General features: G+C 39.9%; 1 protein-coding gene across 3 annotated transcripts in view; it reads left to right on the top strand.

The window, feature by feature from the left end:
• CDC42EP3 (CDC42 effector protein 3) overlaps positions 1-23,610 on the top strand; it is a 60,086-nt gene extending 36,476 nt beyond the window's left edge. For 2 of the 3 annotated variants that reach the window (XM_083432270.1, XM_083432268.1), the window contains exons 2-3: positions 18,876-18,932; positions 21,368-23,610. In XM_083432270.1, coding sequence (XP_083288396.1) covers positions 21,653-22,420 — 768 coding nt within the window. In that variant the 5' untranslated portion in view covers positions 18,876-18,932; positions 21,368-21,652 and the 3' untranslated portion in view covers positions 22,421-23,610. Of the gene's footprint in view, positions 1-3,813; positions 3,891-18,875; positions 18,933-21,367 lie in introns of those variants that run through there. The other variant, XM_083432269.1, reaches the window with a different exon arrangement.
• The last annotated feature ends 1,566 nt before the right edge of the window (positions 23,611-25,176 follow it).

Here is a 25,176-nt window from a genome sequence, read left to right as displayed (position 1 = left end):
CTGAGGCACTTTTCGGGTGTATGGTTATTCCAAAGACTATCACTTTTCAGGTTGTGTGATTCATGGGGCAGGTTATAGATCAGTTTTGAGGCTAACCTATTTGGAGTTGTGGGGTCTAAGGGGGTGTGAGTCAGGAAACTCTCCTTCTTCAGCTGAAGGGGTCAAGTGCAGTGAAGACGCAGTATAAAGGCCAACTTTTTCCCCTGCAGCACAGGCTCACCCAATCGTAATATGCCTAGCAGACTGATAAATAATATGGAATATTTCCCACGCATTGGCTTCCTTCCCCTCTGAGTATTATAAGTTTACAACTTTTCATTAATAAAGTGGTATGTGTTTGAACTCACACCTTGCGTCTTGCCTGTTTATTTCTGGTATCCTCACACAATGTACAATTTAGTGGCCCTGTTTAATCATGTTTAAGAGGCAGCCAGCATTTCACCTGCTCTAGTAACAACAAACAAACAAACAAATTATTCAAAAAGAACAGTACAGAAGAGGAAGTGATGATATACCCCAGCTAAACAACGGAAATGGAGTGAATATAATAAGTTTTAATCTGATGCCTCCATCATGGCCTACTGGAGGTAGATAATTATTGTTTCCCTAATATTATTTTCTTCTCGATTCTAAGCATGTTTCTGTGAAATAAGTAAGTCCATTGATTTCAGAGGTTTTGCTTCCAAGAAAGTGTGCCTGGGATTGTGGTGTTGTCTTCCTTTCTTCAGTGATTTGATGCGAGTCTCACCAATTTCAGTAGAAATTGCTTCCAGATTGTCACACATCTGCATTTGAGGGATAGTAAAATTCTTCATGCCTCTCAGCAGGATGATATAGATGACAAAGCTACCCTGTGGTGAGAAATTTCACCTCAAGAATAGTTTATCTTTGTGGGAAGAGACTGAGAGACATTAGTCACAAAAAGTAAAGATGGGGTATCAGAAAGTACCATTGGTGCTTAGATACTTTTCTCTTCAGAGGATTTCTTGGATCCAATTTATATTCATGCTAAGGATGATTTCACATATGCTAGAATATAAATTCATTACCAGAAAAGCATGAAACTGCTACCATCCCCTTGTTCATTCAAGCTGTTACCTCAAAATGGAAACTAATTGAATATTCGTATTACATACTAGCTATCACTTTTGATGGGTTTACTGTATATCTTTTCTGATAAGTTAGAACCTATTCAATTGTCTTAGTTTCCTCTGCTCAAGGAATTGTTAGGTTTCTTTGGGGATCCCTTGCAAAGACTTACAAGCAGTCTCAAATAACTTCTTTTTCCAGGATTCCCTTAGGCAAAGTGTGACAATTAAACTGGTATAAATACTGTTGATGTGTATGGCGTAAAGTTGCATTTCAGATTATGGCTACCAGCCACCCAGTCTGGAAATGGGGAGGAACCAAATCTGCATTGGCTCCTTTTTGGCTTCTAGGCATAAGGTGCCCTATAAAATCTTAATAGGTTTCAATGCTCACCACACCATTTGTTTGTTCCTTGCTTCCATCCCAACTTTTCAGATCAACCTCCTGCACCTTCTTGAGGGTAGCATTCATGTGCCAGCTTCAGTCAGCAAGGGCACATAGAGAGGCATTGCACGTGGCTGCTCTGTAATTGTAAAAATCTGTTCCCTTTAAAGCCCATCAAAATCTGAGTCCAGGTGCCATGTTGAATCACTGGAAGGTTGATTTGTTTGGGCTGATGCTGTCCTAGAAAGAAGAAGATTGATTTGTTTGGGCTGATGCTCTACTAGAAAGGAGAAACGTGGCTAGATACCCGAACAAATAAACTGCTTCCAGGGGTCCCCCTCCCTGCCTTTGGCATGTGACTACTGCTTATTATCTTAAGTCAGTGATGGCCAAACTTGGCCCTCCAGCTGTTTTTGGACTACAGCTCCCATCATCCCTAGCTAACAGGACCAGTAGTCAGGGATGATGGGAATTGTAGTCCCAAAGCAGCTGGAGGGCCGAGTTTGGCCATCACTGTCTTAAGTGAAAGAACTCGATTTAGGCTTTTATGCCCACCTGTCATGGAAGTCCTTATTCTCAATCCTACGGATGTGCAGACAGGCTTGGTGGTAAGGGAAAGAATTCTCTACATACTCAGAGGCTTGGCGTTTATACTTAGCATATTCCCTGCCTCGTATTGCAAATATATTCTTTCATTGAACCCTGGCGATCCCTGCATGTGGCAAATTGCTTGAAAGGGTTTATTTTCCTAAACCTATTCTTTATCCTACAGGCAGCAGCTGTGGCACAATGTGTCTCCCCCACCCTCTTGCTGGTAGGCATGGAAGAATGCACCTCTCCGTTTAGGGAGTTATGCTGTCTGAACTTCAGATACAAACCAGCGCTAGAATTCTGATTTTGGAACAGAGTCTGACATATATCTGATACACATATCCAGACACATCTGGATATTTGGCTCCTAAAAGGAATTCTCAAATGTCACTCTCTATTACCAAGCTGGCATTTTACATGCATTTTGTAAACTATATTATGTTTTACAGAAGAGGCAAATTTTCTCTCTCTCTTCATGCATGTTTCACATATTGTTTGTATGGGAGTAACTGGATCTTCTCATCTAGGCCAGAGTTAATTTAGACTAAAATCGCTTTAAATTGCCTACCACAATTAGTCATTGACTATCATTTTGCATTTGATATAACCCCCTCTAGCTTTGCTATAAAATCAAATTAACTGTTGAGGATAATATGGTTTAACTTAGATTCCTAAACTCCCTTTAATTCAATTTATTCTCTGAGGTGAACAAGCTAGAGCTGGGATGTTGTGGAAGACAAGAGACATATACTATTATTTTGTCTATGTTTTTCAGGATGCACATTCCATATACACAGTGAAGGGTCTGTTTTCAGTTAGAGATACCAAGAGCTGAGTAATCTTAGGATGTCTAGAATGCCTGCTGCCAGTGTTACTAATGATAAATTCCCAGTAGGGAGTTGTCTTTGCTGTCGGATTACCATTTACGTTTTCAAATTCTGATAATGAGCTCTACTTTGGGCAAACACTCCATTGTGGGGCTTTGGTTACTATATTCTCACCCCCCAATAAAATTCTATTCAATTCTGCTAATAACTTTGTAGGTAGTGGTGATCAGTTCCCATTCTGGCCTATTCTCAAAGCCATATCATCTATGGCAGCTGCTGCATGAACTGACTTCCACATACAAGAAGGCCAATGGCATGGCTTCATCCTTGTTGACGTTGAGTTTGCATTGACAGGCTGCTAGTGTGGCTTGTTAAGTGCTCAAGAGTAGTGTGCAAAAACCATAAGATGTTGTTGTTTTTTGTATAGCATTGGCCTTCAGTGACCCTCACTGTGCATGCGGCCAGCAGGAGAAAGTTAGTATGCCTTGTGGCCACTGTAAGGGAGGTGGTTGTGACAATATGCTTCCACAGATGATGGCTAGAGGGACACAGGTGGCACTGTGGTCTATATACCACTGAGCCTCTTGGGCTTGCAAGTCAGAAGGTCGGCAGTTCGAATCCCTGCAACCCCATTGCTCTGTCCCAGCACCTGCCAACCTAGCAGTTCGAAAGCATTCGAGTACAAGTAGATAAATAGGTACCGCTGCAGCAGGAAGGTAAACGGGGTTTCCGTGCGCTCTGGTTTCCGTCACAGTGTTCCGTTGCGCCAGAAGCAGTTTAGTCATGCTGGCCACATGAACCGGAAAGCTGTCTGTGGACAAACACTGATCCCTTGGCTTGAAAGTGAGATGAGTGCCACAACCCCATAGTCGCCTTTGACTGGACTTAACCGTCCAGGGGTCCTTTACCTTTTACAGATGATTGCTGTGGTCTCAAGTTTCATAGAGGTTTCGCTGAGCACATGGAGCTCTGTGGGGGCAGAGACTGATGATTAACCATGTAAGTGCTAGAAAAAAATGTGCCTTGTGCACAATGATCCTAATTCTGTGGAGGCAATGATGATATGAACGATGATAAGAATAATATAACAATATGACATGTCAATTATGCAAACATCTGACTATAATTATATCCAATCCCACTGCATGGTGGTAGACAATTTTGTATATTTAAAAAGGAGTTGCTCTAAAATGTGGCAGAATAGTAAGGATGTAGGAGAATCGTATCCCATAAAGATATGCAATACATGATAGACGCATTTCAGCATTTGCTTTGATAATGTTTTCACAGTAAGAATGGACAGTAATAATAATTCCTGCATTGTAGGGGGTTGGACTAGATGACCCTTGGTTCCCTTCCAACTCTAAGATTCTATGATAATTCCATACTTCAAATGGCATTCAGAAATACTTGCCTCAGTGTTAAGGATGCTAAGGACAGGAGTAGGGTAGCAGCAGTTGTGGGAGGCGGCATCACCTTGCCTGACTATGTTAAGGGGTTCCTACAGTATGGCACTGCCTTAGAGTGATGTTTACCTAGAAAAAGAATGTTCTTAATTGTGACATTCACTCTGTGGGATGTTCTTTTCAGGAAGGCTTTCCTGGTTCTAAATCTGCAATGGGGCCTTTTAGATATATGGATTTCATAGCTTGCAAAAGAGGTAAAGCTATGTATTTCTACACAACTTACTCCTAAAAGCCCACTCCATGGGATGGTCTCAGACCTAACACTGCGTAGAGAAAAGTTGGATATAATCCACAAAGAAGCAAAAATGTTCTTGAACTACTCTGATTCTTCTTCATGGTGCACGTGCAGAAGAATTTGTCCATGGATCACATCCCTTACTAGTTTATCAATTTTATACTTTCTCAGGGACTAATTCTTTGGGTAATATCTGATGAAAATAATGAGTCTCGAATCCTTTGAGGAGTGTGGAGTTTCTTTAAGCTAAATATATGGGATTGTTGGCATCGAGATAAATTGCAGTTCCACAGGGGTCACTGGAAGAGCTTTAATTTCAACTCAGTTAACCTCAGCTAATTTAAAATACATTAAAAGTGTTTAAATCATATGCTTTCACTCAGGCTTTTTACATCAGCCCTTGCATGTAGCTAGTGGTCAAAAAATATATATATGGGAGGAACCTTTTCTTAATTTACCATGGAAAATCAACTCAATTAACCAGCATAAATCCAGTCCTGAGACATTAGCTATGGGAATTAAATGCCAAATCAATTTGGTGTTTTGTCAGTTGATAGTGTCTGAGCCTAAAATCCTGCAGCGTCGTTTGCTCTCTTGTTTAGTTTGGCTTAAGACTAAAGCAAAGTCTTTTGCATTTGGGAGTCTACCAAAACTTGGCGGTTATATCTATTTGCCATGGAATCCCTGGCCTGACACACCCAAGATCAAATATTTGATTGGATATACCTTGTTGCTTGTGAATGTTTCCAGTATTAGAAATTTAATGTTCTTTTGATCATATTGTGCAGGTTTGGATATAATGCTAAACCATGGTTTAGTGAGATGAGGACAGGCCTAGGCAAACTCCTTTCTCCTACAGTAGGCCACAAATAAGAGTTCAGAAGCTTTGGTTTCTGTTATAGATTAGTCAGAGCTTGCCATGTTGTCCAAATCCAACACACTTTACACTCCATGTATGTATGAAGTGTATGAAGATGACTTGTTTCAACAAAGCATAGTTATGATTAACTACAGTTTAGGATTTGGATGTGTGGATAATCTGAAGCAAAGCTTCCTGTGCCATTGCAGAAGTGCTGGAGGACAGAGAGAGGCATGTGGAACCAGGCTCACTGTTGCTCACCCTTGTAATGTTGAGCCATGGATTAGTGTTGCATGCCAGCTAGATCATTGTTGGGAAAGTCCGTAGATAAGATCAAATCCGTGAAAAGGAAAATGTTATTCAGATGACATCAGACAAAAACTGAAATAATTTCCCTCAGAAAACCCTGCTTCTATGCATAGAAATATCCATACTTTTGTGTAGTCAGCTATAGACTTACATTGGCATGAAGTGCAATCATATGCATATTTATTTGGAACTTAGTCCCATTGAATTCATGGGGGTTATTCACAAGTACAATGGTACCTCAGGTTAAGTACTTAATTCATTCCGGAGGTCCGTTCTTAACCTGAAACTGTTCTTAACCTGAAGCACCACTTTAGCTAATGGGGCCTCCTGCTGCTGCTGCGCCGCCGGAGCCCGATTTCTGTTCTTATCCTGAAGCAAAGTTCTTAACCTGAAGCACTATTTCTGTAACCTGAAGCGTATGTAACCTGAGGTACCACTGTACAGAGAAAAGGCATTAAGTGATTGACTGAACAGTGTTCTTCATCCTATTATCCTTTCAGAAGCTGATTTTCAAGAGATAGTTTGCTTGACAACTCTAAAGCAGCAGTCGCAGTCCAAGAGAAGGGGTGTTCACTCAATCCCCAAACACATGGAGAGCTTCCAGTCTTCAGCACCAATACTGCATACCTTGCGTCAATACATGTATCTGCATGTTCTGTTGGATGTCTAGAAGCACAGCCCAAACCCTGATCATGTGAAGTGCTTGAAGGCAGATATTGAGGGTACAGAAGTGGACTGAGCAAACACCACAGAATTAGTAATTAAGTTTTAATCTACTAGCTGAAATGGTTCATCTTAGATTGTGGTCCTAAACATACTTACAGTGGTACCTCGGGTTACATACGCTTCAGGTTACATACGCTTCAGGTTACACACTCCGCTAACCCAGAAATAGTGCTTCAGGTTAAGAACTTTGCTTCAGGATGAGTACAGAAATCATGCAGCGGCAGCGCAGCAGCAGCAGCAGGAGGCCCCATTAGCTAAAGTGGTGCTTCAGGTTAAGAACAGTTTCAGGTTAAGAACGGACCTCCGGAACAAATTAAGTACTTAACCCGATGTACCACTGTATTGCCCCCCCCCCCACTGTATAAAATGGAGGTCTAGCATACAATTTTAGATGTTGTGACTGAAACACGGTCTAATTACTGTTTATTTTAGTCTGCTGAATGGAGTAAGGCAGTTGTAGTTAGGCAGAGCCCACACCTACAGTAGGCAGAGAGAACCATTTGCATAGCTTGAAAGATAGTATTAAGTTACACATCAAAGAGAACAATATCCCAGCTTGTCTCATTTTCCTAAAATAGGGGGTGTTTGTGATATGTAGATATGCATCTACTGCAGGGGTGGGCAGCCTAGTTTTCTGTGGGTGGAAGGAACAGAAAAAAACAACGGAAAGGGTTTGGTAGACAGTAAAAACAATATGGCAGAAAGAAAGAAAGAAAGAAAAGAAAGAAAGAAAGAAAAGGGGCAGCCCTCGCACTTGTTTCTGGTCACACTGAAAAGGGGAACATGCACTTTTGGCTCTAGTACTGCCCACACAGACTTTGGTCCCATTCACTACTGGCCTACAACCCCCAGCAGAACCCTTGAAGAAATCCCCTGGCAGGACAGAGGTCCCCACTCCTTATCTGCTGGATGAAGGTGCAACATGACATCTGTGTGATTAACTCTTACGCAAAGGCCTGCTAGAAAGTGGGAGACAGGACTCTTCTCATGCTTCAAAAAGAGTCTAAAACTTCAGATCTCAACCCAAATCTTTGGAGTTGGTGTAGTATTACCTAGAGCAGGAGTGAGGAACCTCTTGCCTAGGTCCCCAGTGTTGCCTTCCAGGGTTCTCTATCCAGTCATAAGCACTGTGACTAGGTCCCTCCAAAGCAAATGCAGACATGGCATTGCAAGGACTTAAAGGCCCAGAAACAAATTTCCATAAATTTTTCATAGATATCTGGGAAGTTAAGGCTAGGCCATATTTCAAAAAGTAAAATTCCTTAAGCTTTCTGAGCCGTTTTCCGCTGCTTTTCTCATTGCGTTGCCATACATCCGGGTTTTCCCTGACATTTTGCTCCTTCGCCAAAATTCCCCCAACGCCATTTTTACACTGGAAAACCAGGACGTGTCAGGAATTTTCCTGACAGATGGCAAGCCTAAGTTAAGGCAGTGGTGGCTGGGTTTCTTACCAGCAGTGCGCTGGTTCACAGTGCGCCCAGCTGCCTTTTTAAGCATAGTAAAAAAAAATTTAGAGAAGGGACAGGAGGAAGGAGATCTGTTGTGTAAGACCTCCCAATCAGCCATAATTTTATACATGTATAAGGAAGCACTGCACTAAGATTTTTCACTTTCTATAACCCATTGCATTGTTGGCTTGCTTTTGTATTTATTTGTATTTAAAATATTTCTATGTGGCCCTTCAATGAAACTTTCAGGTTGAGTTACCAGGGAATAATGTGTTGTCTCTCGAGATAGAGGGATGCCAGCAGCAACAACACAGAGGTAACAACAACAAATAAACACCAGCAGCAATAATCATACTGCACAATCAACAAACAGCAGAAAACAGAAATTGTCAAACAGTTAAAAACCAACCATAAAATACAACGGAATGCATGAAACCACAGTTAAGCTTTCAGTTCAAAAACCCAGGCAAGTAAATAGGTCTTTGCCTTGCCCTAAAATGATATCAGAGCTGGTGCCCTTAGATCAGATGACACTCTGCAAAACATCTATTTTAATACACAACTCTTTTTCAACAGACCATTTCTCCTAATTATACCACCATCTGAAAATTAAGAGAAATTGTGTGTGAAATATTTAAAGGTTAATGAATTTATCACACCAGCACTTTTTCTTATTTTGGAAAATGTCCTTTTCACTCGAAGGAGGATATGTAAATCCCAAAACCCATTTTATAAATAGCAACTCATCTGATTACCTGTGGTAAGTAAAAACTACCCCACCCTCTGGCTATGAACTGGAGAAGGAAGCCTTCCTAAACTAGAGCAGCTGATTTATTCCACCACCACCCCTTTAGCTAGTCAGTGTGCAGACTTTGGGAGCGGGGAAGAAGGGAGCCTATTTTCTTCTGGATGTTCATTTGCAAGGAGTTCTAAATATACTTATTTAAAAGTATTTTAGTTAAAATCAATGGGACTTGCTTTCAAGTAAAACCTTAATTTACATCACTGCTGAAATATAAGTGCCAGTTCTTACTTTGCTTTTGATATAAATGACACCAGGCCAAAACTTGTAGAACAGGCAAACTGTGTGGTTGTTTCTACCCTGCTTATGGATATAGTGAGTGGCTATTACTGCCTAATGTTGGTTTAAACATAAGTCACAATACAACTCCACCTGTTTCAGTTAACTTAGTGGGGCTGCACCGATGCACATGACTTGAGAATAGTAGTCAGCTATTCCCATGTAGACCCAGAGAGAGCAACGTAACAAATATTGTTGCTGTCCAGCAAATTTCGCAAACCACATCCAGCATTTCCTAGGATTCCCTTTTAACTAAAGCCATGCACAGTTCTACATTACACACAGTCATTTGTTTTCCTGTTACGCTAGACAAGAGCCAAGGCAATAAGGTAAAAAAATATATGACCCTTGTTGCACAGATGGCCTCAAGGAGGGTTAAATGTGCAGGAGGATTCTAGAAGGGAGGTTGAAGCAAGTCTTGGCATGTCTCTCCTCCTAGTCAGAGGTGAAAGCTATGCGTAAGACTGCAGAATGTCATTGCCACCTAGGATCTCCCTTCAGCTTACTGATAGGAAAATGCCACAGCAGAAAGTAAAGCTGCTCTTACTACATAATTGTTAAGATTGTTTGAGTAACATTAACATGACAGTAGGAAGAGGTTGGCCATAAATATCATGCCTATTTGTATCATTAGGGGTTAGCGCACTTAATGGAGTTTTCATATTTTTGTGCAAAGCTTTGCTTTGGGGTGGGCTTCTCAAAATCAGGAAGATCGCTCCAGTAGCACATGGGGGGAATCATTCAAAGGCCACTGGGAGGTATATTAGTGTAAGCTATCACAGCAATGGGTTTAGGACATCCTTAATTCATGGGTCATGTAATGATGCTTTCAGGGATGATTCCCAACATTCATGTCCAGAAATCTGTGCTCCCACAGAACATCCCCAAAGTTACCAAGAGCCTATTCAGACATTCAAGAGGGCATATGGTAGAGTCCTCATACCACCTTACGATTCATTTATGGAATCACTTGTTGGAAAATGTTGCCACATATCCTTTCCCAAAATTCTTACCTCTCCTGAAGATAAAGCTAGATGGCTTATCCCCATTCCATTAAACTTCCTACATTTAAGGGATTCAGATGTTTAAGCACTTTCTTCATAGTTGAACAAGAAAAGCCCATGTGGGAATATTAAGGACAGAGCTTGCATGTGTATCTTCTCCTGACTTTAAGCCCCCACAAGTTATTTGAACCCTTGAAGAGAACTAAAGACCAGTATGCTAGATTTGGTTAAGGTGCTGTCAGAAATTTGAGAATAACTATTGGGGACAGGCCAACAAAGGTCCGTATAGGTTATAGCTATGGTTTTCCCAGTAGTGATGTATGGAAGTGAGAGCTGGACCATAAAGCTGATCGCCGAAGAATTGATGCTTTTGAATTATGGTGTTGGAGGAGACTCTTGAGAGTCCCATGGACTGCAAGAAGATCAAACCTCTCCATTCTTAAAGAAATCAGCCCTGAGTGCTCACTGGAAGGACAGATTGTGAAGCTGAGGCTCCAATACTTTGGCCACCTCATGAGAAGAGAAGACTCCCTGGAAAAGACCCTGATGTTGGGAAAGATGGAGGGAACAAGGAGAAGGGGACGACAGAGGACGAGATGGTTGGACAGTGTTCTCGAAGCTACCAGCATGAGTTTGACCAAACTGCGGGAGGCAGTAGAAGACAGGAATGCTTGGCGTGCTCTGGTCCATGGGGTCACGAAGAGTCGGACACGACTAAACGACTAAACAACAGCAATTGGGGACGGGCACCATTTTTATGTATACACACAACATTTTACTGCACTGTGTGATCCATCCACACTGATGCTATGATTTCCCGTATCTACTGTGTAGACTAGCACCTGTGCAGTTGCAAAGATGGACTATGCTGCATCACTACATCCAAACCTGTGTGGGAACATCTTAGTTGGCAGGTTTGGTACTATGCAATGTTAAAGAGAGAACAATTCCTATGTTCCTTGCCGCTTCAGACAAGCCATGCACCAGCAGTGCCCCATGTGTGTGCAGTTTTCCACACTGTCTCATATTAACATTGTTATTGTTGATTCCCAGTACCTAAGATCACCTATGACCATCACATATCAAACCCCAGTGATATAAATTTTACACTGCCTTATCTAAAAGGCCACACTATTCTGTTGCCAGTCATCAAGTATAGAGAAATCAAGTAAGCTGCATGCATGTGTGAATAGTCATTAGCCTTCAACAGTGCTATGGATCTGGTGTGTTTTAATTTCTTCTGTTTGCAGTTTTAGTATGGTACAAAGCCTGCTTTCATGCTTCATTCATGCATCACACTGAGCATTTATGCAAAAGCTTCTGGGAAATTACATCCAAACAGATTTACACAACACTCCCAGAGTATTAGTCTCCTGTCCATCTTTACTAATGGGCTGTTAGTAACCATTATGTAACCATTTATAGTGATTTATTGGAGGAACAAATATTACCGTTGGATCAGTAGGAATCACAAATCCATATTTTCCAGGTTTAACCCAAGACTGAATTTGAACTTGGATGTATGAAAACACACATGCCCACTGAAAAAAAATCACCTCCCACCCAAAAAGCATTTATAAGACGTTTTGCTCCTGTCTATTTTTCATATCCATAACCCACATTTTAAAAAAACATCCTACCAGTGTATGTATTAATTGCACACAAATCTTTCAGTGAGATATATGCAAGAGAACAGTTCATACATCCTATTTCATGCCATTCATCTTTGCTTATAGAAAATTCCATGGTATGTGTGTGGAGGGGGGTGTTGTAAAAAGCTTAAGGACGATAGCATGGATAACTGACATTTTAAAATACATTAGAAGGAAAATATATGATATATCTACCATATACAATTGTTCTGTTTCACTTGGGACACAAAATGTGGAGCAAGAAGGCATACAATTGGTTTTCTGGTTCAGTCACTTGCTTCAGTGTTCATAGACATTTTGCCTAAATTTTATTGTAACTCAACCTCCTTGTTTCTTAGCTTATTCTTGTTGGATCAATCGAACAATCATTCACTCTCTTCCTTCTAACAGCATTAAGGATATGATCCAGGCAAAGTTAATGATTTTTCAGTTCCATTGGTTGCAGTGGGAGATATGTTGAAAGCTATTCTCACCATAGCTACCTTGAAGGAGGATAAGGTTATCAATAGCAACTAGTAATAATGTTTACGTATTACCTCCAGTGTCAGAGGTTTTATGTCTCTGAATACCTAATGGGCTACCGTGAGAACAGAATCCAAATGTTCTCAAAGCGTGCAATAAAAGTCTTTAAATGACCACTATGATCTCCTTTTTAGACTTATATTTCTAGATTCAACATACCAAGTTCTTAGTCAAATTTATTTTCTAAAAACCACTGGTAATCACAGAAATACAAGCTGGTTGAGGAAGTGGTCAAGCTAGGAAGAAGTGGTCCCCAGCCCATTGGACCCTGTGATGTAAAATTAGATTTTGTCTGATCCTAGTTCTTAGATTCTTCCTTACACAACCACTCTAGGAAAAGTTTTGTAGGGTGGGATTTAAATCTCATAAATAAATACGTAGGACAGTATTCAGCAAAATAGTTGTGCTCATACATGCAAGGATCACCACTGGTACAGTGGTACCTCAGGTTACAGACACTTCAGGTTACAGACTCTGCTAACCCAGAAATAGTACCTCGGGTTAAGAACTTTGGTTCAGGATGAGAACAGAAATTGTGTGGTGGTGGCGCGACAGCAGCGGGAGGCCCTATTAGCTAAAGTGGTACCTCAAGTTAAGAACAGTTTCAGGTTAAGAACAGCCCTCCAGAACGAATTAAGTTCTTAACCCAAGGTACCACTATACAGTGGCAAACTCCACATAGTCCTCAGATCTGCTTCAAAGGGTTAGGGGAAAGTCCAGAAGAGACTTAGGAGTTGTGTAGGGGGAAGAAAGGGGAAGAATGGAAACATAGCTTAGTGTTACGTTGAATAGAACCTATGGCTTTTGATCCACACATCTTGTGATCCCTATGGTCTTTTTGGAATTCAATATCCTTCCTAAAGAATTTAATCCAAAACAGCTCTGTTTTCTTCTTGAATGCTTATCTTAACACTATCAATGACTCATCTATGACTCAGATCCTTGCATGCTCACACACCATCTTTTGTTCTGAAAATCTTGAGTGTATCCCATCCAAACAAAATTATCTGAGAACTGATTAAAGCATTTCACACCTTTCATTTTGACCAGTTTGGTATCTGAAAGAAGAATGCCATTACATGACTGGACTTGTGAACATTTAAATTTCAAAGTCAGCATAATGCAAAATGCTCAAAAACGTCATTATGACCAATATCCAGAGGTTCCTTTTGCAGCATATTCATTGTCCTATATGTGCAGCTTATAAAATAAATAGTATCTATCCTCTCCAGGGCCATGGTGCTTAAAAATTGCTCATTTGAAAGAAGAAAGGGAGACATAAACCTTTGCTTGGAAACACGACTAAAGCTCTGCTGCTCCTTTTTTCAGCATCTAAAACGCATTTCTTGCATTTCTCCTGTTTCCAACAAAAATAGCAAATACAGCAGAAAAGAATAATTCTAGTAGTAACTGTGAACTGCAGTAACTATTTAAATATTATGAATTTCAGTATCTGGTCCATGACTAAGATGGGGTTCCTTTAGCATAGCATTTAAGAGTATGAGCTATGAACAGAAGTCAGAAGTTCAAATCCTGGCTTGGCCACAACCTTGCTGGAAACTAATCATACTGGTCTTACAGGGAGGCTTGTGAAGATTACCGAGATAAGGTATATGAAGCACTTTGAGCAGTTAGGAAAAAGCGCTGTATAAATACTCAGTCGTTTAAGAGTCAGTGTGGTAGAATAGTTAGGGCAGGGATAGCCAATGCAGTGCCCTCCAGATGTTGTTGAACTACCATCAGACCCAGGCAACATGACCAAGGGTCCAAGATGATGGGAACTGTATTCCAAAAACATCTGAGGGGCATCACATTGGCTTACCCTGGGTTTGAATGTTGAAAATCCAGACTCAAGTGTAATCTCTCTTTCTGTTTGCAGACTTTATTTTCAAAATGGCAGCAGAGTAAAGCAACTATAAATCCTAAATACAGAGGTCAAATCTGCTCTTATGCTTTCCTTGCCCAGCTTGAGTCAGCAGCCCATTATCCACATTTTTTAAAAGAAAAAAAAAGAGATAGAAAAGTGGAGATGGGGAGGTAAGGAAGGCATATGTGATGATAAATCAAGATCAAAGCTCGAGGCTAGAACAATGAGTCAATGGTCTCTTCAAATAACGCCCAAAATTTCTCCCAGGTTTATTCGTGCTTATTCAGGATTTATGATAATTGCATTCACTTTCCCCCCATTTTTTCCTAAATGCAACGTGTCCTCTTGTCTTTATTTTTCAAGAGATATCCAGGATTGTAGAACAATATGTTTTGCCACTAGAGTTGCTCTATTCCTAAAATGAGATGGTTGAAAGCAAAATTTATGCAGGCTGACAGAACCAACTTAATCCACCATCCTACTTCATACTAGATGCAAAGGCAAAATCAAAACAGATGTAGTAGATTGACTGACTTGTTTTCAGAGAACCCACACTTGAAGAATATGGGTATAAATGTGATCTAAACATTATTTTTAAAATTATATACCATGGTACTTCCTATGAATCTCACTGCTGAGATGAATAAATCTGTCTATTTTATCATCTCACCCACACTGTGAGACAGTCTCTCTCAGCATAGTCTAATTAGTCCACAGCTGCTCAGCATGCTTTATGGCAGAGTGAAGATTTGAACCCAAGTCTCCTCAGTCCTACTTAGATACTCTTATTTATTTATTTGTGCTTTTTTTTTTTACTTAGCCACTCACTGCGAAAGAGCCTTTGAGCAATGTAACAGAAAAGAAAATTAAGATCCAAATGTTGTTGTTGTTTAGTCGTTTAGTCATGTCCTGTCCGACTCTTCGTGACCCCATGGACCAGAGCACGCCAGGCACTTCTGTCTTCCACTGCCTCCCGCAGTTTGGTCAAACTCATGTTTGTAGCTTCGAGAACACTGTCCAACCATCTCGTCCTCTGTTGTTCCCTTCTCCTTGTGCCCTCCATCTTTCCCAACATCAGGGTCTTTTCCAGGGAGTCTTCTCTTCTCATGAGGTGGCAAAAAGATCCAAATGTATAGCATAAAAACAAAAAAGAATACATTACAATAAAACCAATACTAGGATCAATAAACAGACACAATAAAATTTCAGCAGCAGAAAACAGTTATCAATAAAAAACAGAACATCTATCATTATCTGTCAAATAGCTGGGATAAGAGAGCGGTTTTTACCTGATGCTGAAAGGATGCAAATGAGGGCATTAAGCAGACCAGAGCTAACTAGGATGTCACACTGGAGCGAAGCCTGATGGAAATGAGAACATGCTCTCTGTATTACACAGAGGAGGGTGATACTGTAACTTCCTTATAATGCTTGCTGCAATAGATGTTTGACAAGTATATGAAGTTCAGTAGGGAGAAGGCCTGCCTAATTTCAGCTGGGAGTTCTACAGACCTGGGGCCACAATACTGAATGCACAGCTTCTGGTAGATACATGGCATCTGAGCCACGAGAGACATCTAACAGAGACTCCTCCAAAGGTTCTGTGATTGGGCAGAGATATAAGGGATCAGACAGCCCTTAAGGTATGCTGGACCCATGTTGTTAAGGGCAGTAGTCTGTTCCCAGCAAATGTCTTGCTGCAGAATTTTGCACCAGTTGGAGCTTCCAAACCAGGCTCAAGGCCCACATAGAATGCATTGCAGTAATCAAGTCTTGAGGTTCCCAGTGCATGAATCACTGTGGCCAGGCTATTCCTGTCCAAAAACAGCTGCAGTTGGTGTATCAGCCATAAAAGGTCCTCCTAGCCACTGAGGCTACTTAAGGCTCGAGTGACACAGATGGATCTGGGAGTACCCCCAGAGAATGTAGTCTCCCTATCTGAACTTCCATATATTCTTAATACAGTGGTACCTCGGGTTACATACGCTTCAGGTTACATACGCTTCAGGTTACATACGCTTCAGGTTACACACTCCACTAACCCAGAAATATTACCTCGGGTTAAGAACTTTGCTTCAGGAGGAGAACAGAAATTGTGCTCTGGCGGCGCGGCAGCAGCAGGAGGCGTCATTAGCTAAAGTGGTGCTTCAGGTTAAGAACAGTTTCAGGTTAAGAACAGACCTCCAGAACGAATTAAGTACTTAACCCGAGGTACCACTGTATATGGACGCAGGTGGCGCTGTGAGTTAAACCACAGAGCCTAGGACTTGCCGATCAGAAGGTTGGAGGTTTGAATCCCTGTGACGGGGTGAGCTCCCGTTGCTCTGTCCCTGCTCCTGCCAACCTAGCAGTTCAAAAGCATGTCAAAGTGCAAGTAGATAAATAGGTACCGCTCCGGCGGGAAGGTAAACGGCGTTTCCATGCACTGTTCTGGTTCGCCAGAAGCGGCTTAGTCATGCTGGCCACATGATCCGGAAGCTGTACACCGGCTCCCTCGGCCAATAAAGCGAGATGAGCGCCGTAACCCCAGAGTCGGCCACGACTGGACCTAATGGTCAGGGGTCCCTTTACCTTTACCTTTTTACCACTGTATATACTTTTTAATTTTAGATTGGATTTTGCTGTGTAATTTTTGTATAATCCTTATAGGTAGTGTTAGAAAGGGAAATGCCAATTTAGGTATTTTTCTCTCTCTTTAGGACCACCATTCTTCCTAGCCATGATAATGGTAGCTTGGCACGCTTTCTCACACCCTGCTTAAATTTATCCAAATTATCTTTATCTAAGGGCTCATTCAGACATCATTTTGTGCTGCCTTTCTAGGCACAGGCCAGGGCTTTAAAGCTCCATTTCTGATCGGATATTTTTTGTCACGGTGCCTTCCCCAGAGAAAATCCATGTTTTACCACTGAATTGGAGCAAGCAGCAAGCAGCTCTATCATCTGAAAACAGTATTACTATGTACTATGAACGTAGGTACCCAAACCACAATCCAAGTGGCTCATTCAGGTCTGCAGCATGTCTGGATTTCTGGTTGAAGACAGGAGATGGCACATCCATCACATTAAATATGTATTGATGTTAGTTGTATTTTACTCTTATTTCTTGTATTGTGTTTTATTGTATTACAATATGAATCCCATGGAATACAAAAAATATAATATAAAAGAAATAAGGGAAACAATTAAAATATAATTAAAAATAATAAAGCATCTAGCACACCATATCAACAATTTTCAAGTGGTCTGGGGTGGGGTGGGTAGTTAGGGTATCACTGATCTACAACTTCTTAACTTGTATCTAGAAACTTGAAAATTCAGTATCAGCTTTATATTGTTCTTCAGCATTCATAAGTAATTTCTGATTTTTCTGCATTAAATTCATAGCTAGAAGATATTTTATCACATTCCTCCAACATATTCTTCAGAAATTTAACTGAATCTATACATTCTTGCAATGTAAATGCTGTATCATATGCATAATGAATAATTTTAATTTGGGTCATGGTAGGGTAATCTCTTTTATGTTTTTGTTGTCCCTGATTTGTTGTGCTAAATTTTCAAAATGTAAATTAAATAATAATGATGAGAAAGTGCATTCCTGTCTGACACATCTTTGCAATTGTATTATAGGATGCATGATTCCATTAATCAAAATTGTACCCACAATTCTGTATATATTGCTTCAACAAAATTGCAGAAGTCTAAGTCCTGGTCCAAATTTCTTCAACATTTTAAAGCATAGGCCTCCATTCTATAGAGTCAAATGCTTTTTCTGTATCTACAAACTAAAGGAATAAAGGTGTGTTTTGCTTCTGTTTCACCTTTATTAAGTTGATCAATTTGCAAACAATTTATGACATTTATCTGCCTGCCATGAATCTTGTTTGATCCTTTCTTATTTATTCTTCAAGGAATTTATTAACTCTGCAAGCTAAAATGGCTGTCATAATTTTATAGTCAGTATTTTAAAGTGATAAGCTTGACACTAACCAAGTGCCTACCCTCGAGGACAGCTAATGCTGGACTTGTTCAGCTTTACCTTGTACCCCAAACAGTGTTTTGCTGGTTGGATGTAATGTAAAATCTTTACTAAAATCAAATTAAAATCTACTGAAATGGCTCATGGTGCCCCTCTCACATAATGGTAAGAAATAGATGACTATGTGAAGTGGCCTGACAGTGCAATATCTGAACTCTTTTAGCACACATTTTTATTTTGCAACATTTAACTACTTTCAATAGAGAGATGGATTAAAATGTCTTCTTCTTCCAACATAGGCTGTGGCTAAGACATCAGATTTAATAATAAATCCTATGACTGTGGTGCTGAGGGGAGAAGACACTTCAAACAAGGCAGATTACAGAAATACTTTTTTAAAATCAACCAAAAAAAATTACTGTCAGGTTAGACAGTAACTAAGATGTTAGGCGGAAAGCAGAATATTGAAAAATATATGCCCCAAGGAATGTGTACAAAATTCCTTAGGCTTGAAAATTCTGTTTCAGAAACGAAAGTCCACATTGAGTAGGATTATTTGAAGTTACTGAACTGAGGTATGAAGTCTCAGTAATTCTATAGGGTGATTAAGTCAGTGAAAGTGGGGGGTAGTGCTTTAATACAATCAAATGTAGTTACTTTGATGCACATTCTTTCAGGGAGCTTTTCAAGAATTCCAGGCAGGATGTTTACAGATAAGCCAACGACAGGAGCCACCCAATCATAACTGACTAGTTGAGGGCATGATGGGATTTCAGAAGTATAAAAGAGAGCGTTTTCAGGCAACATTCATTCTCCTCCACTCTTCTTTTCCAGAAACCACACTCTGCCACAGCTACAGAATTTTCCACAGGGTTACAAAGATAATTGAAGGTAAGTTTTTTTTTCTCCTACATTTTTCTCTTTTCTTTTTATTTAGTAAATTAATTGAAACATCGAATAGTGTCTATAATAACACTAGCAAGTGATATAGTGCTCATCACTTCATGCTTTCACCATCTTAAAATAAAATAAAATAATAATGATAGGAAGCATCTTAAAAAAAAAGAACAGCCAAAATTAGCCAGTGTGGTGTAGTAGTAAGAGTGCTGGACTAGAACTTGGTGAGTTTGGGTCAGTTACAGTTTCAGCCTAACCTACCTCATAGGGTTGTTGTAAGGATAAAATGGGGAGGAAGAAAACCACATATGCCACCTTGAGCTCATCAGAGGAAAGGCGGGATATAAATGTAAGAAAGAAAGAAATAGAAATCTTAATATAAAATAGCAAATTAAAGGCTGCTTTCCTGTGTAAAGTAAAACTACCAGAGAAAATATCTTGCTTCTGAGAAACTGGCGCAGCTTTTAAGGTTGACACTGTTTTTTTCGGGTGGGATCACATACTAGTAAATTCAGGTTGCATGGTGGAAGGTACTGGACTTCCCATTATCTTTTTTCTCCTCCTATGATTATTCATGCAACAAGTATTTAAATATGATGGCTTTTATATAGTAAATCAGGCTTCCTCAACCTCGGCCCTCCAGATGTTTTGAGACTACAATTCTCATCATCCCTGACCACTGGTCCTGCTAGCTAGGGATCATGCGAGTTGTAGGCCAAAAACATCTGGAGGGCCGAGTTTGAGGAAGCCTGTAGTAAATTGACATATATATGGAAACAAGGAAGTTTAAAATATATTGCTGTTACGTTATATTTATTCTTTCTGTAAATTCATATGGAACAGTTTATGTGTGAATGTATTTGGTAAATTTCTTTTTAAGCTTTACTATATTATAAACTTTGTAGTTTATAAATCCTAGTCAGGAAAATTATTGGGAAAATAGTTCCCTAAAAAATCAGACTTCAGCTTTAATGGTCTTGGGAACTACATTGATTTCATTTGTATACTGATTCTATTTCTGTGTTCCCGGTTGAACATAGTTTGTAATATAAAATCATTTATAGGGATGTTGTTCTTTTTACCCTGCCTTTTATATTTATGTGTTTATTGATTGATTTTTTTAAATTATCTCTGTATTAATTATTATAGCAACCAGTTAATATGCATGCCTGTTAGGAAATAAATTAAATTTCAGAATGGTAAAGCTGATGGAATCCTTAATTAAAATCAGCTTTTCCATTTTGAAATCACATGTCATTGCTCTAGCAAAGAGAATGCAAATTTAAATGAACCCTTTTTTCCTGATTATTCCCTAAATCCAATCCTATTCATGTTTATTTAGGAGTAAGTTCTATTGAGTTCAACAGGCTTTACTTACAGGTGTGTGTGTATAGGATTGTACCCTAAACTACAGCTTATTTAAATAAATCCACCACAACTCAGCCTGCAAAGAGCAAGTTTGAAACTAGTAAACTTGTTGGTTTCGATTCAGTGAAAACTGAGACTACAATTTGAACACCTGCGCAGGTCCCTGCTTTTCACCTGGGATGCACAAGGGGGTATACAATATAGCATTAAAAAAATTATTATTATCATCATTTATTTATTAAATTCCAAACCACCCTTCATCCAAGGATCACAGGGCAGTTTACAATATAAAAAACACAAAAATACATAACAAAATAATAAACAAAAACAATAACCCCGTACAGTTTAAAAGGCAAATAAATGTGGCAGTAGCCTGGATATTCCTCCTTGCAGCGAGGTCATTCCAACCCCAATCCATTATGAGTAGGCTGGATATCATACTATTTAGCCTGTGAATCAACCCTTGTCATATTATGCAACTGAAACTGAGGGGCAAGGAAGGGCATTCTTTGAACTGATTGCCCAGATAAACCCTAAAATTTGTAGGCATCTGTTAAAACAATTTCAGCTTTGATCTTCCAAACTGCACATACAAAGATATTCCAGCTTCAGTTTCAAAGGCCCACAAAGCTATGTTTATAAACCTCTGTTTTTTGTGAGGAAGGAACTTTTGGGTACAGATGTTTAGAAGTGCCTCTGGAATGTAGAAGGTGTGGGCTTTGCCTGGCACTAAGATGGAAGATGATTGACAAAATAAGAAAACCAAGAGAAACCAATATAGTAAGTTTATTAAGAGAGTTGGATTTGGCAACCACGTCTAAGGAGTTCTGGCTTTCAAAATGTACAGAGTCAGGGAAAAGGTTGGTTAGCCTCTCGTTAGAAGAATCCTTTTATCCTGCTTAATGAAGGGAAGCAACTTCATACAGCTAATCTCCATGCTGGAGCTGTCAAGAGTGCTATTAATTATGTTGCTGCTTTGTTTTTGGGTTTTTTGTGCAAATATCAGATTGAATGAACCATGAAGAGCAAGTTAATAATAACCTCTTTTATTTCTCATGCAGGTTGCTGAAGTCCTGGAGGAAAGTGAGCATTCTGGCAAGCCTAGTGAAGTGTCACTTTGCGGAGGGAAGCTTACACTGACGTTCTGGGGCACAGAATTTTGGAAGGCGGGGAAGGCAGCAGCGGTGGCTTGTGAATGCCTGTTCATAACCAATGCCAGAGTCAATAATATGGCATAGATAACAAGAAGGATTTGCTGGAGAAGAGCTACTCAGACCTGCTGACTGTTTTTATTCCTTCCTTTGTACCAAAAATCCCCCCTGCCACCGCTCAAACACTGCGAAAAGATGCCAGCCAAGACACCCATCTACCTGAAAGCCGGCAACAATAAGAAAGGGAAGAAATTCAAGCTGAGGGACATTTTGTCTCCTGATATGATCAGTCCACCTCTTGGTGATTTTCGCCATACAATTCATATCGGGAAAGAAGGACAGCACGATGTTTTTGGAGACATCTCCTTCCTGCAAGGGAATTATGAGCTCTTACCTGGGAACGAGGGAGAGACAGCCAGCCAGTGCGAAGGCCACAATGAGTTCCTCAGGGCAAACAGCACCTCTGACTCTGTGTTTGCCGAAACGCCTTCTCCGGTCCTCAAAAATGCCATATCACTTCCTGCCATTGGTGGTTCTCAAGCCCTCATGCTGCCCTTGTTGTCACCGGTGACGTTTAATTCAAAGCAGGACTCTTTGGGGCCTTTAAGGAATCCCAGGCATAGCTGCGAGCCCGTAATGGAAGAAAAGTTGCAGGGGAAGAGCAAACACTTGGAGAATGGGAAAATATACAAAGATGACATCACATGGGAGCGGAACGTCCCAACATCGCATTATACTAATGGGAGAGACAGTCATTCATCCAGCCTTTCGGAGCAATACGCTGAATGGCAAACAGAGGAGTTATTTGACAATGGCCATCTTTCATGTGATCTAACCAAGACTCAGCCTAAATCAGAAGACTCCCTTTCAGATCTGGCAGAGCCTCTTCTTTCTTTGCAACTTGACCTCGGGCCATCACTTTTGGATGAAGTGCTCAACGTAATGGACAAAAACAAAACATAGAACTTGCTGCTTTTTTGCCTCAGTCATTCATACAAACACAACTGAAATGTACAGGCGCCATCCAGCTAAGGTTAAGCAATTGAGGCTGCAATCCTCTGCACACTTCTTTGGGAATAAGCCTCATTGAACTCAGTGAGCCTTACTTCTCAGTAAAGCATTGGGTGCACCTTTTGAGGATGAATGGGATTTAAGTGTGCTTAACTTTAGATGGATTGTGATTTGCGTGTTTATATACAAAACCAACTCCCTTTGCAGTAGACAATTTTTCTAAAACAAATGACTTTAAACTATTTTTTTACTTAATTTCCATGATTTTTTTAACATGGCAAATGTCAGATAACAAGAGGAGGTATTTTAACAACACAATTTTCAGCCAATGAAACTGTTTTCTAAGAACCAAGAGTTGTCGTCAACATAATATTTGGATTGATTCTGCAAGTTAGGACAATTAATTCATTTTCAGGAACCCTTTGGTTCTCAAGGACCCTGTGTGTGCCAGGCAGAAGATTTATGAAGTGAAGGTTAAATGTTAATTAGTTCAGCATTACTTAATATGTAACTCTTTCCCAGAATGATAGTAGGGTTTTTTTTTATTAGCAATGTTTTTCATTCTGGCTGCACTGTTATTGTTGAGTGTTAATGCATAGCTCTGTGTTCAAATGGGAATGGCTTTCTTCTGTTCAACTGTTATGGGAAATATATGTAGCCAATACAAACTGGTGCCATTGAAGTTACTGGAGCCTCTTATGTGAGCTCTTATGCCAATACGTATTCAATCTTAGACAATCCAATTTTTAAAGAGATGAATTACACTCACTGCATTATTTTATGAGCTGAAATCTGTTTTTATGCACATTCACATCAGATTCTACACACACACACACACACACACACACAATTGCACCAGTGAGCTGTTGCTTGGCCTTTTTTTTGGAGAGCCATTGTATAAACTGTATATTTGTGTGCATTTATGGAAAATACGTATTTGATCCTTTAGCTTTGTTCCTTTCAGTTACTGACATTGACACACAAATCTTTGAAATTTTGCAATGGGTTATTTTATGATTTTAGAGGGAAGCTCAAAGGAGACTGTGCTGCAGCAGATGGTACGTCAGGGAATATAGTGATGTCCCTGCATTGTTTTAATACTTTGTGCAATACAATAAAGAGTAAAGAATTAATGTGGAAAATCATGTTTCTGTATCTGAATTACACTTTCGTGAAGAAGAGGCTTATTTCAAGATGCAGTTGAAACCCACTTACCGTACATTCCCATTACGTTTTACTAGTTCTGTGCTTCAGTAGTGCCAAGAGGAAAATAACTTTCGTACTTTAATTAAGATTATTGCTCTGTTCCACAACTTGCCCACACAGATTTTGCAAAATTCATTCATCCTAATTTGGAGCCCCATGTGTGTTATATTGAGCTGATGGAGCTCTTCTGTGAACTTCCTCACAAGTGGAGTAAGCAAATGTTTGAACTGGGCCATATTTTCTTATATGGAATTAAAGAAGTATACCCAAGGTTAAGGAAAGGTGTTCTCTTGTATCTTTCACTGCTTGGTGCTGCTAGCGGTTCTGATTACCAGAGAGCTGAAAGGAAGGCCCAAGTATTAGCACAGATGAATTCAATAACCGTGAACTTTCCACCTTCTGTCAAGTCAGCAAATATATGTTTGGAAGGTGTTGGGGGTATGAGAAAATGGTTTCATCTTTGGCAGGACTACTCACTTTCTAGTAAGGGCAACGCTTTAGTGGAATCAGAAAGTGCAATTTTCCAGGACCTGTGCTGACCAGAAGTCTGATGTTTTTGGCTGAATTAAGCTTTCTGAGTTAGAGTCAGTCTCTTAAGTTACCTTTAAGAAAACGCTATTCTTTTGAAAGAGATCTCCCACTAGGGAAATATATCAGCTAATCTTACAATTAAGATAATATCCTTCTGTGTTTTGTGTTCTTTGATTATTCCCCTTGCCACTTCACTGGACAGCGAAGATTGTTGTTTAAATAGTAATCTCTCCTGCTTGAGCTCATCAAATCAGAATGCTGACTTTATGAGATCCTGGCCATTTTCACAGCAGTAGACTATTCCAGGGAAAATTCTCAATAGAAAGCAGATAGTGCTGTTTTAAAACCACAAGATAGGGAGAAAGTTTATGATAAAGCTCATTTGCTAATACAAACATCCCTTTCAAGGTTTTCTGGCATAACACACAATCCAGCCGAAATGAAGCACGCCTATAACACATTGGTTTCAGCGAGAAAGTGGAACACAAGCTTTGACCTCCCCCATTAAAATCAATGGAGTTTTAAAATGCAGAACTTTGACTTTTTAATACCAGATCAGGGAATGTTTCTATTTAAACATTCAGATCTAGAGCAACATGAGATATGAAAGAACTTGAGACCCTCACTGGGTTTTGTGATTTTTTAACTTGGTTCACACAGAGATTCACTTTTGGTAACCCAGAAATTATCACAGATGATGATTTCAAATAACGGTTTAAAATATATGGGAAAAGTTGGGATACCTGGTTCTAGTGGAATATTGAGTCTTTGTCCCAAAGGATAGTGGTAGTACTTTTAAACCTTTTGAGAATTAAAAACTGGAATTAAAGTTACCCTTCTCAGCATTTTGTCAATATCTGCAGTTGTGCTATTGCTTCAGTCCTAAACTTTACTCTGGAACTTTGGCTTTATCTGACGTTCCTAATGTTTCCTCCACAATTCGAAATCCTTAGAAAAGCTTATACAGGCAC

Source organism: Podarcis tiliguerta (assembly GCF_965153285.1).
Source record: "Podarcis tiliguerta genome assembly, chromosome: 3".
NCBI lineage: Eukaryota > Metazoa > Chordata > Lepidosauria > Squamata > Lacertidae > Podarcis > Podarcis tiliguerta.
The sequence above is the reverse complement of the archived record's forward strand: the minus strand, read 5'-3'. Positions and strand labels throughout refer to the sequence as shown.